Here is a 17216-nt window from a genome sequence, read left to right as displayed (position 1 = left end):
TGAATATTCACAATTGAGGTAATGTCTTCCATTGTTGTTTACACTGTGCAAATTACTTTTCCTCCATTTTCAAATCGTTTTGGACTTTTACTAACCTTCGTTCATTTAGGTTAGTCGTATCTATATATATAATTTGAACTGGTAATGGAAATTAGGGGAAAAGGGCTGAATGAATTTTAAGAAATGAAGCTTGGAAACCAAAGTTTTTCAGAAAAATAGTAGTTTTCAGTGAAATATCAATTTTCCTACATTATTTTTTCCTATTTTCCAAAATCCATCTTCCTTCAGTTTTGAGAACTAATTGCATTTCAGCACGGCTGTGATTTCAGAATAAAACAAAATACACGCTACAATAAACAATAGCTATTACACGAAGGCCATGACCTGTAGGATTTCTGACATATTTAGAGTTAAAATTCCATTGGTTATTAAAATCTTGAAGACTTGCTGAAAATAATTTACAGGTCTGATTCTGCGGTGTGTAATTTTCTGAGTATAGCTGTGAATTGAATATTGAAATCTACAAAACTTGATATATGGTTTGTTGACATTATTATCACTACTCTCTTTCCAGCTAAAGATTGAAGTAAATGTAAATAAATACACGTGCCATAATGGTTCCTCATTGGCTATTGGATGCACAACACCTCCAAGCTCATGCTTGTCATCTTCTTCCTCATATTAAAATAGTTCCTTCTAAAATAATAAATTTTATAATATACATGGAATATGAGTGAATACGAGAATACATGTTTATATTAGTAGGTTCAGACATTCCGTGTTAAATCATTGTAACGTGTATTATGGCAACGCGCATGTGTAATAGGCATTAAATCCTTCCCAAGGTGACTTGCAGCTTCACAGAGCACATCAGCACAGCTGGTATAACACAGTGCGAGATTCGTGTTGCCAACCTCAAATAAATTTCTGTAGAATTAAAGAAATTCTCCACTCTTCAAAGAATAACATTTAATCACGAATCTACAGAAAATGAAAATCCACTATTCCCAGTAGATAAATAATAAATATTAACCGTCTGTGAGCATTTTACGGGTTAGTTCAATGAATGTATTGAAATGTCTGCAATATATCAGACGGTGGCTGCCCTGCGTGCTCACTTGCTGAAAATAATGCGCCCTGGGTGGCTGCTTTGGTAGCTAGCTTGCGATTGCGGAGTAATACATTTCGGTTTTGTTTACGTCTACTTCAATCTTTAGTTGGAAATAGAGTAGAAGTGGAATTTCATTACAGTTAATGCCATGATGTGACTATTTTTCATTAATTATACATATTAATGCTATACTGATGATATGAAAATGAAACGTTTTGGGGTTATATAAGAGAATGTGTTAAATTAGATTTTCATTTCTATAATTTACTGAGAGGCAGCTATTATATATATAAAACTACAAAACTTACGTAAGATAATAATATTGTTATTAAAAATCAAATTCTTTTATAGTTATTAATGAAGTGGGGTTGGGTCTTTTTCATATACTTAATGCCGGCGTGGTGTAGATACTTATATGCGTCATCCTCTTCGGTATTGGATCGAGAGAGCGCAAAAATTACAGTTCCTGAGAAAGACGGTATTATTTACTGATAAAATACGAGGCCTACAAAATTTTGTAGACTCTCGATCATTTCAGCAAGATCTCTTAGCAGGATAAAATGATTTTACCCTCTAAATTTCAAGCTCTACACGCAGCAGCTATACCAAAATGCTACGTCTATTCTTCGAAAGCATAGCAAACCTGACTTTTACAATCCACAGTGACCTGTAATAGCTATTTCTTTACTCTCACATGAAAAACCCACTGGTTGCTCTGACATTGTTACTTGCGTTTTCGCGTTGAAACGCAAGATACATAGGATACATCGGTTCAAGAAAAAGTATTTGGCATAAAAACATTCAGAGTTAGTATGTTTCATTATTATGGAAGTAAATAACTTTCAAAATGTCTGGTATTTTTCATTGAAAATAAACCTGAAAAAATTTTATTTGATCGTCTAATGAATTTAGTTTGCAGCATTTCCTGCACAAGCCACTAGTAGTTGTCATAAATCCAGATATATCTGAAAAAGTTCCAAACTACATCACCAAAAATTTCCATCACCAATTTTACTGTAACAATTTGATCACTTCTGAACTAGATCTTCCTGGATCCTACTCATATACGACCATCTTGTAATATCATTCAAATGTCATTCGTATTTACTCTTCCAATTGATTTATGGTTTATGTAATTGTTACTTTAAATGGAACGTTTCTTACAAAATGCCATAATATTTTGTTTTTGTATGTCTTAAATTTATCTCTATTTTACAACAACAATGCTTGAATTGTTTACTGGATTAAGTATGATTTAAATTCTAGTCTGTTGCATTTAAGCTACCATCCATTGAGCCTTCAACTATAATTTTTCTGTAGCTTTTCTTGGCAGACTCTTTTGCAGGACGAGGCATGTGAGTTAAATAAAGTGGAACCGGAGGTCAAGCTGCAAGTAACAGCAGAAGAGAATGAAGTATTTACCGAAGGGTGAGTGAAGTGTGTGCGCCTGTACTTCGTTGTTGATTTCACTGCCGTATTTAAGTAATAATGACGAAGAATAGAAATTAGTAATTACTTTCAACATGATTGTTCAAATGAAGGACTCAATATTCTGAATTGCCGAGACCACCTGTAATCGGTCTGACTCTGTATCTCTATGTCTGTCTCTTTTTCTGTCTGTCCGTATATTCCTGTGTTTATATTTGTGTGATTTTCTATGTATCCGTCCTTGTCCCTATCCATCCATAAATATTGTACACACATCCATCCATCTCAATATGATATATTATTGCATGTCATCCATTACATCCATGTAAAGTGAAGCTCACAATTTTGTATCTGGTGCGCCTAAAACATTCATTACAGACAACTTATAGCTTTTTTTTTTTTTGTAGACGCTCTTACAATTTACATTCATACCTCGTACTATAGGTTAACCACTGGGAAATTCCGTTATGGGTGCTTACCAAACCTTACCGCTGTGCTGGAGGCAGAGTCAGAGTTTCCCTCCATTAACCTGATCCATTAGGGCTACTGATTTACAAGTGATCTGATGTATCACTTCTATCAGTTAAACACTCTCTTAACGAAATTATTCTATCAGTGTCACTGTCTGTTACATTAGCAATAGAAAAATATTGTTTCTTGTTACTTTTAACGTGCTCAACAAATTTCTTCCTCGAAAGTTACTACAGTTAGTGTTGTCCCCCTTCTTAATGATGGGTACAATTATGGATTCCTTCCTTATTCTGGTTCAATTTCCTTTTCCCAAGTAGCAAGTACAAGCTTATAAATTTCGCTAGATAATGCGCTTCCACCCTCTTGTATTATTTCTGCTGCAATTTGATCGATACCTGGAGATCTGTACTTTTTTCAGATTTTCTATCGCAATTTCGACTTCAAAAAGTGTGGGTTCGGGTATAAATGGCTCACCAGTTTGTATTTGAATTTCGTCCCCATCATTTCTATTTGGCCTATGTACATTAGTAGTTGCCCAAAATATTTTTTCCATCTGTTCAGGATTGAACGAGCGTCATCAAGTAAGTCATCCTTCATCATGTTTACCCTTGCCTAATATCTGTTCTTAAATTCCTTTATGTCCTCATAGAAATTTCTAAATAATGTTTTTATTTTTACATTTGCTTCTACCTCATTGAGTTTTTCTTTCAAGTAATCTCTGTTTTTATTCCTAAGCATATGACTTGCTTCCCGTCTTTCAATGAAACAGGTACCTCTATTTGCCTCAACTGGATCCTGTAAGAATTTCAGATTTGTATGTCTCCTTCTTTCTACTACCATACAATAATCTTCCTCACACCACGGTTTCTTTGTCTTAGTTACATAATAACCTAAACGCTGCTCAGTTGCAATTTTGATATTATCTCGGATATTTTCTCACACCATTAACACCTAACTCTTCCTCAAATTTGTCGGAACTTGCTAAAGCAGCAAACATATTTGAAAATTCGACCCACGTTCTCCAATTTCGAAATACTGTAGTGAATCGTCTAATATTCACTTGTTGCTCTACTCGCTTGGCTACTGATAGTCTTTCTCTTAGTTCTCCAATTACCAAATAATGGTCAGAATTACAGTCTGTTCGCCTGAATGTTCGAATGTCTACGTTTATGTATCAAGATACGATCTATCTGGTTGTGTGCCAATCCATCTGGAGAAGTGCATGCATATTTTATGTATATCCTTATGGGAGAATGTTGTACTTTTGACAATTAACTTTTGTGATATGGCAAAGTTGGCTAACCTAACTCCATTATCAATCAGTTGCCCTACAAAACATCCCTTCATACCATGGATTTTTGGGTATTAAAACTGCAGAAATGCTTGGCAGACAAGAATCTGTTATTAATCAATAAGAAATTGCAGTCCATGTAACTTATACTTGATTGAAAAAAGTGCTAACTAACAAAATGACAATGGCACCAATATGGAAGTAGTTGCAACTTATTCCCTGTCTCTAGCTCACTATTTATGTGTTCGGTATTACCTGTGAGAATAAATTTATTCGCACAAAGTATGGCACAATGTAAAGAAAATATTTGTCAGATAGTAGATTACTTATGACGGAATAATTATTCTCTTGTCTTTATAAGGTCATTGGACTTCCAATTGTTTCTTGTTTATTAGTTCCATTTAAAATTTGAATCCAGATATATCGCCAGAGAAGTTACGATTTTGTAAAAAATATATATGTATATGCTTTGCAGTACACACACACCAGTTGAATTTTATATAGCTGGGAAATATTAAAACAGGTACAGACATTCTTTTCAAAAATACTATAAATAGTGCTACATTAAGAAAAGACGTGTCATCACTTCACCACGCAATACCTTTCTTAATAAAATTTTGTGCCGAACCTATGTACATTAGAAATTGTCCCAGAGTAAACCTATCGTGAAAATTATCCCCTACATATGGTGAATATTACACACCAAAATTATTTATCTTGAGACATTCAAATGATATGCCACATTGTATATTAGCACTTTAGAAAAAAAGTGTATATATCTATATATTTGTATCATGGGATACAATAATTATAATCGATTGAAAATAATGATTTACAACATAGCCACATGCTTAAGCATCAATTTGATACCTCAATAACATTTAATGCCCAATTGGAAGTCTAATTTTGTCTGTCGGAAGGATAGTAAAAGTCGGAAAACGAGAAATATGAGAAAACTGACACTGGAGATGGCGTAAGGAAGTCCTCCGCTGTATAGTAATATTTAGCAGATCTGGCCACCAAACGAGGGGTCCCGGGTTCGAATCCTCGGAACAAATTAACTGGTTGGAGGTTTTTTCCTGTGTTTTCACTTGACCAATTGAAGCAGAATTGATGGGTAACTTTCGGCGTTGCACCTAAGACCCATTTCGCCATAATATTATATCCGTATATATCACATATTATCAATATCCGTACAAAAGCCCGGGATCACGTTGCAGTGTGCTGTACTTGTACAAGAGCACGGCTGTTCGGCTGACCAATCGTTCACAGAATAGGAGTGGTGAGCACTCAGGCTGCAGTGAAAGCTTTCGGGTTCCCTGTCCGTACACGACAAATAAAAGAGAAGGTATAGAATTTATAGTGCACTTACAAATGCCCAAATAATTATGAAATTATTGAGATTGTGGGTACAAGTTATATATTTTTTAAGACTATACAAAATCAGCTTCTATTTGAGGGAAGACCATTATTTACCAAAATTTTGAAGAATTCTGTCACTTTTACAGTCAATGAATACCTAAACTTGAGTGAAACTGTCTAATTCGAAACATTTTTCGTCATTATTTACTAATTCCTAAGTGTAATACATATGTGTTGCGTGTTGTTTTGTTGTTTCTGATTTATTCTGCTTTAGTGACGTTGCTCGAACTAAGAGCATATTTTCTTCACAGCTTTGGAGCTCCACATTCCTGCGACACTACTACAGAAGATGGTTGCCAACGGACAGGGGAGAAAACGTTTAAATGTGATGACTGTGGCAAGTGGTTTTGCGATTCGACAAGTCTCAAAACCCACTTTGATCTACACAAGCCCAAGAGACCGTTCAGTTGCGATGTTTGTGGAATGGATAGTTTGCACTTGGATCAACTCAAAAGACACGCGCGCGTACACACTGGCGAGAACTCATTCATTTGTGAAATGTGTGGAAAGGATTTTTCGCAGTCTAGTAGTCTAGAAAAGCATCAACTCGTACACAAAGAGCAGAAGCCGTTCTCTTGTCATGTATGCGGAAAAAAATTTTCGGGTTCTAGTACCCTGCAAAAGCATGCACTGCTACACAGAGGGGAGAAGGCATTCTGTTGTGACATATGTGGAAAAAAATTTTCGCTCTCTGGTACACTCAAAAGGCATGCAGTTGTACACACAGAGGAGAAGGCATTCATTTGTGAAATATGTGGAAAGCAATTTACCCACTCTTGTAATCTAAAAAGTCATGCAGTCTTGCATTCAGGGCAGAAGTCATTCAGTTGCCATATATGTGGTAAGAAATTTTCCCGATCAGCTGATCTAAAAAGACACCGACGCACACACACAGGGGTAAAGAGATTCACATGTGGTACATGTGGAAAGAAGTTTATGGAATCTGGTCATCTTAAAATGCATTCACTCGTACACACAGGGGAGAAGGCATTCAGTTGTGATATATGTGGGAAAAAATTTTCGCATGCTGGTTCTCTAAAAAACCATAGAAAAGTACACACTGGGGTGAAGGCCTTCAGTTGTGATATATGTGGAAAGAAGTTTTCTGAAGCTGGTACTCTTAAAAAGCATTCACTCGTACACAAAGGAGAGAAACCATTCAGTTGTGATATATGTGGAAAAAAATATTGGCAATCTAGCACTGTAAGAAAGCATAGAATCGTACACTCTGGGGTGAAGGCATTCAGTTGTGATATATGTGGAAAGAAGTTTTCTGAAGCTGCTACTCTTAGGAAGCATTCACTCGTACACAAAGGAGAGAAACCATTCAGTTGTGATATATGTGGAAAAAAATATTGGCAATCTGGAACTGTAAGAAAGCATAGAATCGTACACTCTGGGGTGAAGCCATTCAGTTGTAAAATATGTGGAAAAAAGTTTTCGGATACTCGTGTTCTTAAAAATCATTCACTCGTACACACTGGGGTGAAGGCATTCAGTTGTGATATATGTGGAAAAAAATTTTCGCAATCTGGTAATGCAAAAAGGCATAGAAATTTACACACTGGGGAGAAGAAGTTCAGTTGTGATATATGTGGAAAGAAATTTTCGGAATCTAGTAATGCAAAAAAGCATAGAATCGTACACACTGGGGAGAAGACATTTAGTTGTGATATATGTGGAAAGAAATTTTCTTTCTCTGAGACTCTGAAAAGACATGCACTCATACACACACGGCGGTAAGGCATTCAGTTTTAAAATGAGTGAAATGTATATTCGGAATCTCGTAGTGTAAAAGAGTATGTACTCTTAGACGCAAGTGAGAGGTTCAGCTGCGATGTTTGTGGGATGTTTTTTTCGTTCTCGCGAGACCTGGAACAGCGTGTAACGAGATAAGTAAGTGAGAATCGATGTGACTGCGATGTTTGTAGTGAATGTTTCTGCTTTTCGTGAGCACTGAGAGACATGTAGAGCAAGCGGACGATATATATGAGAGAGGTTCATAAGCAGGATTAATTGTAATCTGTCAAGAAGCTTCTCTGAACTACCAGAGGAACGCCACTGGCAAGCAAAAAATTGCGGGAATTGCAAAAGACTTCTCATCATCTCCCCTCTATAGCCTCATTCCATTTTTTTTATTTCATTTATTATTGTCTATAGACCTTACATGAGCAATGAAGCTTTAAGATGTGGAACAAGTGAAAATTTTACAGTATTACAATTACAATTTTTACAATAATTTACAATTTTTTACAGTTTTACAATTTTGTAATTTTCTACAATGTTTTACAATATTTTGGAGAGCTGTAGTGAGATGATGTGATGATGTGAACCCCGAGGATTCGGCAAAAATTACCCGGCATTTTCCTTATGTTTGAGGAAAACCTCTGTAACATTCCAACCACTTAATCAGACCAAAGGGGATGAAATGAAGTGAGGCTGAGGACTCGCCATAGACCATCCGGCTTCAGTCCCATGGCTGGGGAAGACCTCGGAAGAAATCATTCAATGAGACCAAATGGGGGATCCATCTCCAGCCCGAGCATAGGTCCAGATCAGCAAGCCGGCGAGTCTGCTGACAGCTACATCGATGGCTCTACTAAAAATATAGACATACCCAATCAGATTAATTAAATTTACATACGCAAACCATTATTCACCAGTTGATATATAACATATAATACAAAACAAGTGAGTTCATTCACTTTAAGGCATAAACAATTCATTCAGTATACAGAGTGTTTCAAAAATACGGGGCATAATTTCAGGTATGTATTTCCCACATGTAGACAATCAAAATAGTTCATTACAACATGTGTCCGGAAATGCTTCATTTCCGAGTTATGGCCTTCACAACATTGAAATTCACTGGAACGTTTTTCTTTCCACAGGTCGTTGTCATTACAGAAGATGTTCAAAATGTCCACCTCCTGCTTGAATACAGACCTCACATCGATGTCTCATTGACCTGCGAACACGATCCCAAACTCCAGGAGTATTGCGTATGTCCTCAGAACATGCCACAATTCGATTCCGGAGGGATTCCAAATCAGGCACCGGAGACGAATAAACCAATGATTTTAAATGGCCCCACAAGCAGAAATCGAGAGGGTTCAGATCAGGTGAGCGTGGAGGCCAAGCAATTGGGCCACCTCTACCTATCCATCGATCAGAAAACCTTCGATCCAAGTACCGGCGAGCCGTACGACTGAAGTGTGCAGGAGCGCCATCATGCAAGAATTGAACGTGTTGACGATTGATCAGTGGAGTGTCTTCTAAAACATGAGGTGTGGTGTTTTCCAGGAAGTTTGTGAACGCCTGCCCCTTAAGTCTGTTTACAAGTACATGGGGTCCAACTAATCGATCACCAATGATACCGGCCCATATGTTGAGGGAGAACCGCACCTGGTGATGAGATGGAACAGTTGCACGTGGGTTTTCATACGCCCATACATGCTGATTGTGAAATTTGTTATGCCATCTCGTGTGAACTGTGCTTCATCTGTAAATAATACTAAGGCAGGAAAGTTCGGATTTACACCACACTGCTGCAAGAACCACTGACAGAACCTAACTCATGCAGGGTAATCTGCTGGTGACAGGGCCTGTACACGTTGCAAATGATAAGGATACAATTGATACTCTTTCAACAGTCTCCAGACAGTCGTATGAGGAACATTGACTTGCAACGCTACCCTTCGTGTGCTGATAGAAGGAGTCATGTTCACAGCCTCCAGAATCTCCTTCTGTACTTCTGGATTGTAGATCTTGGTCGTCGCCTTCCCAAACCAGGAGAGTTAAATTTTCCATACTCGCACAGACGATAATGGAGACGTACAAATGTCTTCGAATCTGGACATTGTCGCTGTGGGTACCTCTCCTGGTACAAACGACGAGCCAGCGCAGCATTGCCGTACGCCTTACCGTACATGAAGTGTATCTCTGCCAGCTCTTGATTTGAATACATGTCGCACAGTCTAACGCCTACACAACACTGAATGTAACCTTCGCCTCGGAATGAACTGTCAGAGTGCCCTCTTAATGTCTCCTTTGACGGCAACGACCTGCGGAAAGAAAACCGTGCCGGTGAATTGCAATGTTGTGAAGGCCATAACTCGGAAATAAAGCATTTCCGGACACATGTTGTAATGAACTATTTTGATTGTCTACATGTGGGAAATACATACCTGAAATTATGCCCCGTATTTTTTAAACACCCTGTAATATACAGAAATTGATAATACATATCATGCATATTACTTCAAATTACAAACACAATTCAGCAATAGAGCTATACAGATTACTATTCAATTTAAGGCATATACAGTTCATCAACAAAAACTATAGTAACATATACAATACAAAGTACGCAGATTAATTCAATTTACAAGCATACTTTCATTAAGCTATACAAATTTGTACATAATCATAAACAATTATTATTTACTATTTCAAAAGACTTTCGGCGTTAATTACTTACTAATTCTCTGAACCTCTCCGTTATATTACTATTTATATCAATGTTTGAAATATAACCATCGCTATTAAAATTTTGATTTTTTGTTGTTGGAATAAAGATGTCGAACCAACACCATCAGCATTTTAGGAACGTGATATGCCAGGAAGTGAAGGTAGGAAAAGAGCTGTGAAATATGAAATGAATTAGACATGACCAACCAATCTGTCGAGGTTAGAATGCATTAAATTGATTTAGGTATAACTATTTTTTTTTCATAAACATAGAAGATATTTTGTTACAGTTAACTCCTACAGGCTTAGTGCATTACAGAAAATATGTCATGATCCTAAGTTCACTATTAATACAATTAGCAACATGACAGGAAAGTGTTGGATAAAAAAATTATATGTATACTTAAGCCTATTGGAAATCGGAGATTATTTCATAAAAAAATATTTGAAGTCAGTTTATTTAATTTTCAGAAATTTCTAGATATATCATTAGAGTTATTATAGTGTTATGAAGAAAATAATTTCAAATCATCCTCAGTAGAAATCGAAGTGTGCAATGCTGAATTCTTATCGTCTTATACAAATAAATATTGATGTTTCAAATAAGCGGTTACAATGTGTTAAACCTTGTGATAACATAGAAGGCTAGTGTAATTGTCGTTGTGTTTAAATTATATGAAATGTTAAATATTATATATGCATTACCTTTCACAGGCTTTGTTTAATGTGTCGAGAAGATGGCTCCTGTGTTTGGCATACAACCTTGGCTACAATCAGTATCACATAATAGCGTATTACCAGGATCATCTCTCTGTATCCACATGTAAAGTCCAAAGGCACACAGCTCTTCAAAACCCCTTGTGAAATTTTTATTCTAATATACCATCGGTGCTATGAGGAAAATCTACTAAGATGAAGAAGCTTGACATTGCCCCCAGAAGTTTCTCCACTTAGAATTCAGACAGAAGTAGTTGAACAATATTCACTCCCGTTCTCTTCTGAAAAGACAGTAACACCAAAACAATACGAGCAAATGCTGGGTAACTTTCGGTGTTTGACCCCGGACTCATTTCACTGGCATTATCACCTTCATCTCATTCAGACGCTAAATAACCTAAGATGTTGATAAAGCGTCGTAAAATAGCCTACTAAAAGTAACACCAAAAGGGAGGAAAATTCGTAGTCTTCGCATCCAACTCTATTGCTAGAGTATAGAAACGGAAAACAAGGTACGGGAAGATCTGAAGACAGAACAAGCCCTGTGTACAATGAGGCAAGTTGTGCGCGAACAATTATATGAATCAATCAGTGGCGGTTTCTCGGGGGAGGGAAGGGAAGAACGTCCTCACATTTTTTCTTCTTTCGAAAGTAGATACCAAATGAAATATATGCCTTGATATTCGAGGAAGATTCGATAATTTTTAAGTTCCCAGCTATAAGAAAACCTCGGTTGATCGAGTTTTAAACGACGGGCACTCATGTGGTGCTAGAAAACTTTGAGAAAGATGTGAAATTGTTTGTGTGGAGGAAAGCCAATGCTTTCCTCCTTTAGTGCAGTTAACACACATAGACAACAACGCACTAGCGGCAAGAGAAAGAAGCAGAGTTTTAAAGCAAGTAAATGAACGGAGAGGGAGGAGATCCTCCTCTGAATCAGCGCATGGGCGGGAAATATAGAAACCGACTGGTCGTGCAGCAAGCTCGCTACTGCTGCCATGTAACGATGCTGCATTCAACCATACTATAACACATCTAGGAGGAGGCACAATAAAAACAGAAACCATATAAACTTTTTTTTTTTAATTATAAAACAAAATATATTATTCATTGCACTTTATATAAGCTACTATTCATGGTTTGAAACTTTCGAGGATATCTGAAAGTTGAAATTAGATTTATATAAAACAAAGGAAGTAGTTCTACGTTAGCATTGCAGATCATTTGGCCCCTGAAATTCACTTCCATTCATTGTCTACTAGACAGGACAACAGCCAAGTTGTCACTTTTGTACAAATATATTTGAAATTGAAAGTACTCCAAACTACATTACTTTTAACATAAAAAAATTAATCGGTCATCTGCAGCTTTGAACAATAATGGTAGTATGACATTACAAGAACTGACATTCTTCAAAAGCATGTGATTCTGAACTTGTAAAATGTACATGTGGCAACACAGACCACATTAGTGGGTACAGTATTCTCGCTTTCCTAACAGATTATTTCCCATTCCCACTTCCGTAAAACTGTTCTGGTTATGTGTTAGTAGCTAGTCTCTTCCAACACGTGTGATGCGTTAGTGTGCGCGAAAAATGCTGGGAGTTTCTGAATTTCCTTGTAATTGTTAATTTGTGCAATTATCCAACAATGAATGGAAGTGAAAACATTTTGGACAATTTAGGAAACTCAGTTTACAAGAATAGATTATTGCTATACAAAAGAGAAGGCCAACTCTAACACTACCTGGTCTTACATGTATGCATGTAGGCTAATTTGTAGCATGTTTCTCTCAAGAATGCGTCATTTTGCGCTGTTAACTTCTTTCGTCCTCTTAAGAAATACGCAGGAGCCGCCACTGGAATCAATAAAGAAATTGTACAGCTCTTGTTCACGATTTGCTGAGGGATGTGACTGGTCATCAGAATTGAAATCTAAAACCCGTAATATTTACCTACAACTTCTTCTTGAGCCAGGTAAAAGCCTGTTGAGGTCTCGATGTCATTGCATTGTGTGTCATCCTGTGTACCTCCCTCCAGTCTTTCTCATCTAACATGTTGCTCAGTTCGAATGGATAGTCTTCATTCTTTCTACGAAGTGTGTTGAATGTCTGATGTACATGTTTGTTTTTCCTACATGTACGTTAGTGAGGTATTTACCCAGTGTATAAGTCTGTGAACCTATAGCGTAGACATTAGGACGGACTGGAATCTCAGGCTTACGGATGTGGGTTAGGCCATATAATCTGGGATGTAGAACGTCGGATTTCCTGATTGTCTGCCGTGATACAAGACTTCTTGAGGAGAAGATTGGTCTTCCTCAGGATTGCAGCTGTCAGATCCTGAGGAAGTTTTCCTTGTAGGGTTCCGAATCTAATAGGTCTTTTATTTTCTTCTCGTTATTCAAGGTGTTAAGGATCGCCGTTGCGTTTCCCTTTCGGCCGCTAGGATTATGATGTTATTCTTCGCATTGAGTGTGTTACAGCAAATCTTTCTTGCCGGACAAACTGCTCTTGTTATGTTGCGCATGTTGTAGAATTATAGACGTATCACGTCAGATCTCCTCTGCTGCGTCAGATTATTCCTGATTCGATGTTGGCAATTATATCCTCGGTCGGGAGAAAATGCGGCGTAACCGCAAAATTACCTCCCTTGGCTAGGATTGCTGTTCCTTCTGGTGTTAGTTGTTCGTCTAAAAAATTCACTACTGTGTGTTTCAGGTCCAATGTCAGTGGCAGCTTCTTATTCTCTGAGTTGAGCTGGTGAAAGCCTGTTGATGTATCAATGTCATCGCGTCGTGTGTGATCCTGCCTACCTTCCTCCAATCTTTCTCATCTAAAGTGTTGTTCAGTAAAAGATGGCGTGAGTACTGGTTGTTGTCAATCTCTGCTACTTCTCTTCGGGTTTGGTGTATACACTTCCGGAGAAGAGCCCTCTCAGTTCGGTTATGGATGCGGTGGAAATGACGTTTCAACATTAGGAATGGAGGAACGATTGCCGTGTCCTGACAACGTACCTAGTAAAAAGGTCAGGGACCTCAGGAGATGGGATTTTTTCTTTCATAGCACTTCCAGTCGTAGAATATGTTGGTAGATGTCCTCCCTGTAGACGTGACAAATCTTCGAATGTAGGCTTTCACGGCCAGAGTCAATGAGGTTAGAGTTTACCGCGCTAATAGGCAGTTGTCTACTGGCGATGTTACGACCAGACGTTTCGTCTACAACTGCGGCAGACATCATCAGTGGCGAGGAGTCTGGGGCGTACTGTTTTCTTTAGCGTGCCAGGGACAACTGCTGGTACGATTCAATGCGTGTTCTGATTTATACGGGAAACTCGGTGTGTCTCGCTGTTGATAATGCGGTGCGCGCTGGTGGTTTTGTTGTTGAGAGTGCGGTCCTCACCGTCGGTTTCAATGTTTTGGTTTCGGACCAATGCGCGTACCGCATTGTCAACAGCGAGCCACACCCAGTTCCCCATACAAATCAAGACACGCTTCCAATCGTAGCACTAGTTGTCCCTGGCACGCTGAAGAAACACTATGGCCCAGAATGGCGCGCCATTGATGACGTCTTCCGCAGTTGTAGATGAAACGTCTGGTCATAACATCGTCAGTAGACCACGGCCTTTTAGCCCGAAAAACTCTAGCATGAAAAGAGACATTCACAATGAAAAGTAGCAGTCAGGTTATTTAATGTAAGCATTCACTGTGATTTTCGTAAACGTTTTAGACCTGAACGACAATATAAACACAGAAGCCTGCAAACTCAAGGTGTTTTGTTTGCGTTCACATCAGGGATGAAGCAAAAACACCATCGGTGTCGGAGAATTCTCGAAGAACGAAAATAAAATGGTGTCGTTTCACGAAAGATTAATCCTTCTCCATTCATATCGCTGTCTGTATGACAAAACACATAATTCACTTAAAGATAGTTCGCTGAAAGAAAATAAGTATAAGGAACATAATCGACATTAACATGAAGAGCAAGGGCATATGTTTTGATCATTTATTTTATCATATCGTCAACATTATAGCTACCTAACCTATAATATTAAACATATCTATACTCAAAGAAACAAAATAAAAGGGTGTCGTTTCACGAATGATTAATCCTTCTCCATTCGTATCGCTGTCTGTATGACAAAACACACAATTCGCTGAAAGAAAATAAGTAGGCTATAAGGAAGATAATCGACATTAACATGCAGAGCAAGGGCATATATTTTGATTATTTATTTTATCATATCGTCAACATTATAGCTACCTAACCTATAATATTAAATATATCTAGGAGAGATACTAATTTGTAGTGGTCAGCTGTATATTCTGCTATATGGAACAAACATCTCACATTTTCAATTCTTTCATATGAACTTAAAATATACGACTGCACTTTCATGTGATTATTATCTATGAATGCAGTCACCTGATTACAGATAATACAGTATTTAATGAACTAGTGGTAAAGTGAAATGTCCATTGGGAATGATGATTCAACTGCTTCCCGTTACTGTAGCGTTTCCTCTTTTGCGTTAATTTTTTTTAATTATTAGATTGTGCTATTTCCCCATAAATGTTAAAATCAGTCGCCAATTTTGTAGGAGATTTATTTTATCCGTTAATATTGGACGAATGTACTGATATATCTGATCATAAGTCTCTGTGTATGTGTATTAGATATTTTAATAAAATTAAATGTAAGATTATAACAGATTACTTAAGAATAGTTTTTTGTTTCACATTTATTACCCACTATTTCGCCAGTTCCTTTTTTTTTTTCCTGCAAGAAAGATTGTGGGAAAAATCTCAGTTGTGGGGAAGAATCAAGTAGAAGTGTCTATCTACAACGCAGCTGCTGTCACGGCTTCCTTGATGACATCATCCTGAGCAGGCGGTAAAAATAAAGTTGCAACTATGCAGGCTGTTATCTGAACGAGGGTAATAACTACGTTACATTTCATACAGGTAAGCATATTGTTAAATTTTATAATATTCTATATAAGTATAAGTTACATGACTGATCTTCAGGTTAAACGAGTGATGATCGACTTCCGCCGATTTTGGAATAGAAACCGACGCACTTTGGTTAGTTTAGGTTAGGTTAGTTTAGACTTTTATTATCCCGTCAAGATGAAGGTGAAAGCGATTGAGTGTGATTTTTTGTTTTCTATGTTGGCAGTTCAAGTGCGTCGGTGTCTATTCCAAAATCGGCGGAAGTCGCTCACCGAAGACCTAGTTACTATTTCAAACTTTTGTGCTATGCTGATCATTGTTTTGCGTTATCATTTAATTGTTAGTACAACCTATGTTGGCGGTTAATGTGTCTCACACAACTTCAATTTTCAATTCTCCGGCTTTATATGGCAAATACCACAGTCTAGTGTGCAAATACTGTAAAAGTGCTTCTAAACTCTTCAACTTTACCTTTTCCTTTAAGCATTCAAATAACGAATACAAGAGTGAACGAAACGCAAGCTAAACTAGTTTTTGGAATTTTAGTTTAACAACACTAGAAGGAACATGCTCTTTTGTTTGTCTGCTAGGAATATATGCAAATATTATTCCAGGTACTAGTAAGTATATTCAAATTGGTGACATATTCTTTGTCAGTTTAAGTTGTTTTTTTTTTTTTTTTTTTTTCCCAGCTGTGATGGACGTATTCAAATGGAACGTGAGATCGGCACTCTAGCATTAGAAGCAAGTAATGACACATATATAAAAGAGGAGAAACTTCAGGTATCCCATATGACAGTGACTACTACTTGCTATTATTTTCTAAATATGTCGTTTATAGCAACATAGCTTATTGTGTGGGCGATGAAAAACATCCTACAATGACTGGACGCGAGAAACCACACAGGGACGAGTCTGATCAGCTGAATACTCATCTAAATTCCTCATACCTCATGAATGGTGCACTATTGTCTGACCAGTGCAGGGGTATCTTATGGTTATCATGATGTTCTTCCCTGCCACTTTAACTGGTTCACGGAACCAGACTTCGCCATGACTCTGAGTGGATTGCGATATTATACAGCAGTTAAAGTGTTATGACAAAATTTCTCCTGGTGAATACGCATCGGCTAATGCTCCGAACAAATTCAGTTCTTTATTTCTAAAAATAGTTTATTTGTGATGCCTTGCTACTAGTTTCATGGGCAAGGAGATGTTTCTGCTTTAAACATGGCTTTCATTTCTTACCATGGACTTAGCTTTGAGATACAGATTATATAGCCTGCATTCTAATTTGTCGCGCTGTAGTAATATAATGAGAGAAGTCGATGTTCGCAGATAATTGCTCCTCGAATCA

At 37.5% G+C, this 17216-nt stretch overlaps 1 protein-coding gene across 4 annotated transcripts in view; it reads left to right on the top strand.

Annotated features, from left to right (window-relative positions):
• Nucleotides 1–17216, top strand: part of LOC138691712 (zinc finger protein 665-like) — a 73596-nt gene that overhangs the window by 54622 nt on the left and 1758 nt on the right. For 2 of the 4 annotated variants that reach the window (XM_069813999.1, XM_069814001.1), the window contains 2 exons: nt 2445–2539; nt 5975–15688. The exons of 1 other annotated variant lie outside the window; for it this stretch is intronic. In XM_069813999.1, coding sequence (XP_069670100.1) covers nt 2445–2539; nt 5975–7466 — 1587 coding nt within the window. In that variant the 3' untranslated portion in view covers nt 7467–15688. Of the gene's footprint in view, nt 1–2431; nt 2540–5974; nt 15689–17216 lie in introns of those variants that run through there. One more of the 4 variants, XM_069814004.1, reaches the window with a different exon arrangement.

The sequence above is a fragment of the Periplaneta americana genome, chromosome 16 (assembly GCF_040183065.1).
Source record: "Periplaneta americana isolate PAMFEO1 chromosome 16, P.americana_PAMFEO1_priV1, whole genome shotgun sequence".
NCBI lineage: Eukaryota > Metazoa > Arthropoda > Insecta > Blattodea > Blattidae > Periplaneta > Periplaneta americana.
This window is presented reverse-complemented; position numbering and strand designations above follow the sequence as displayed.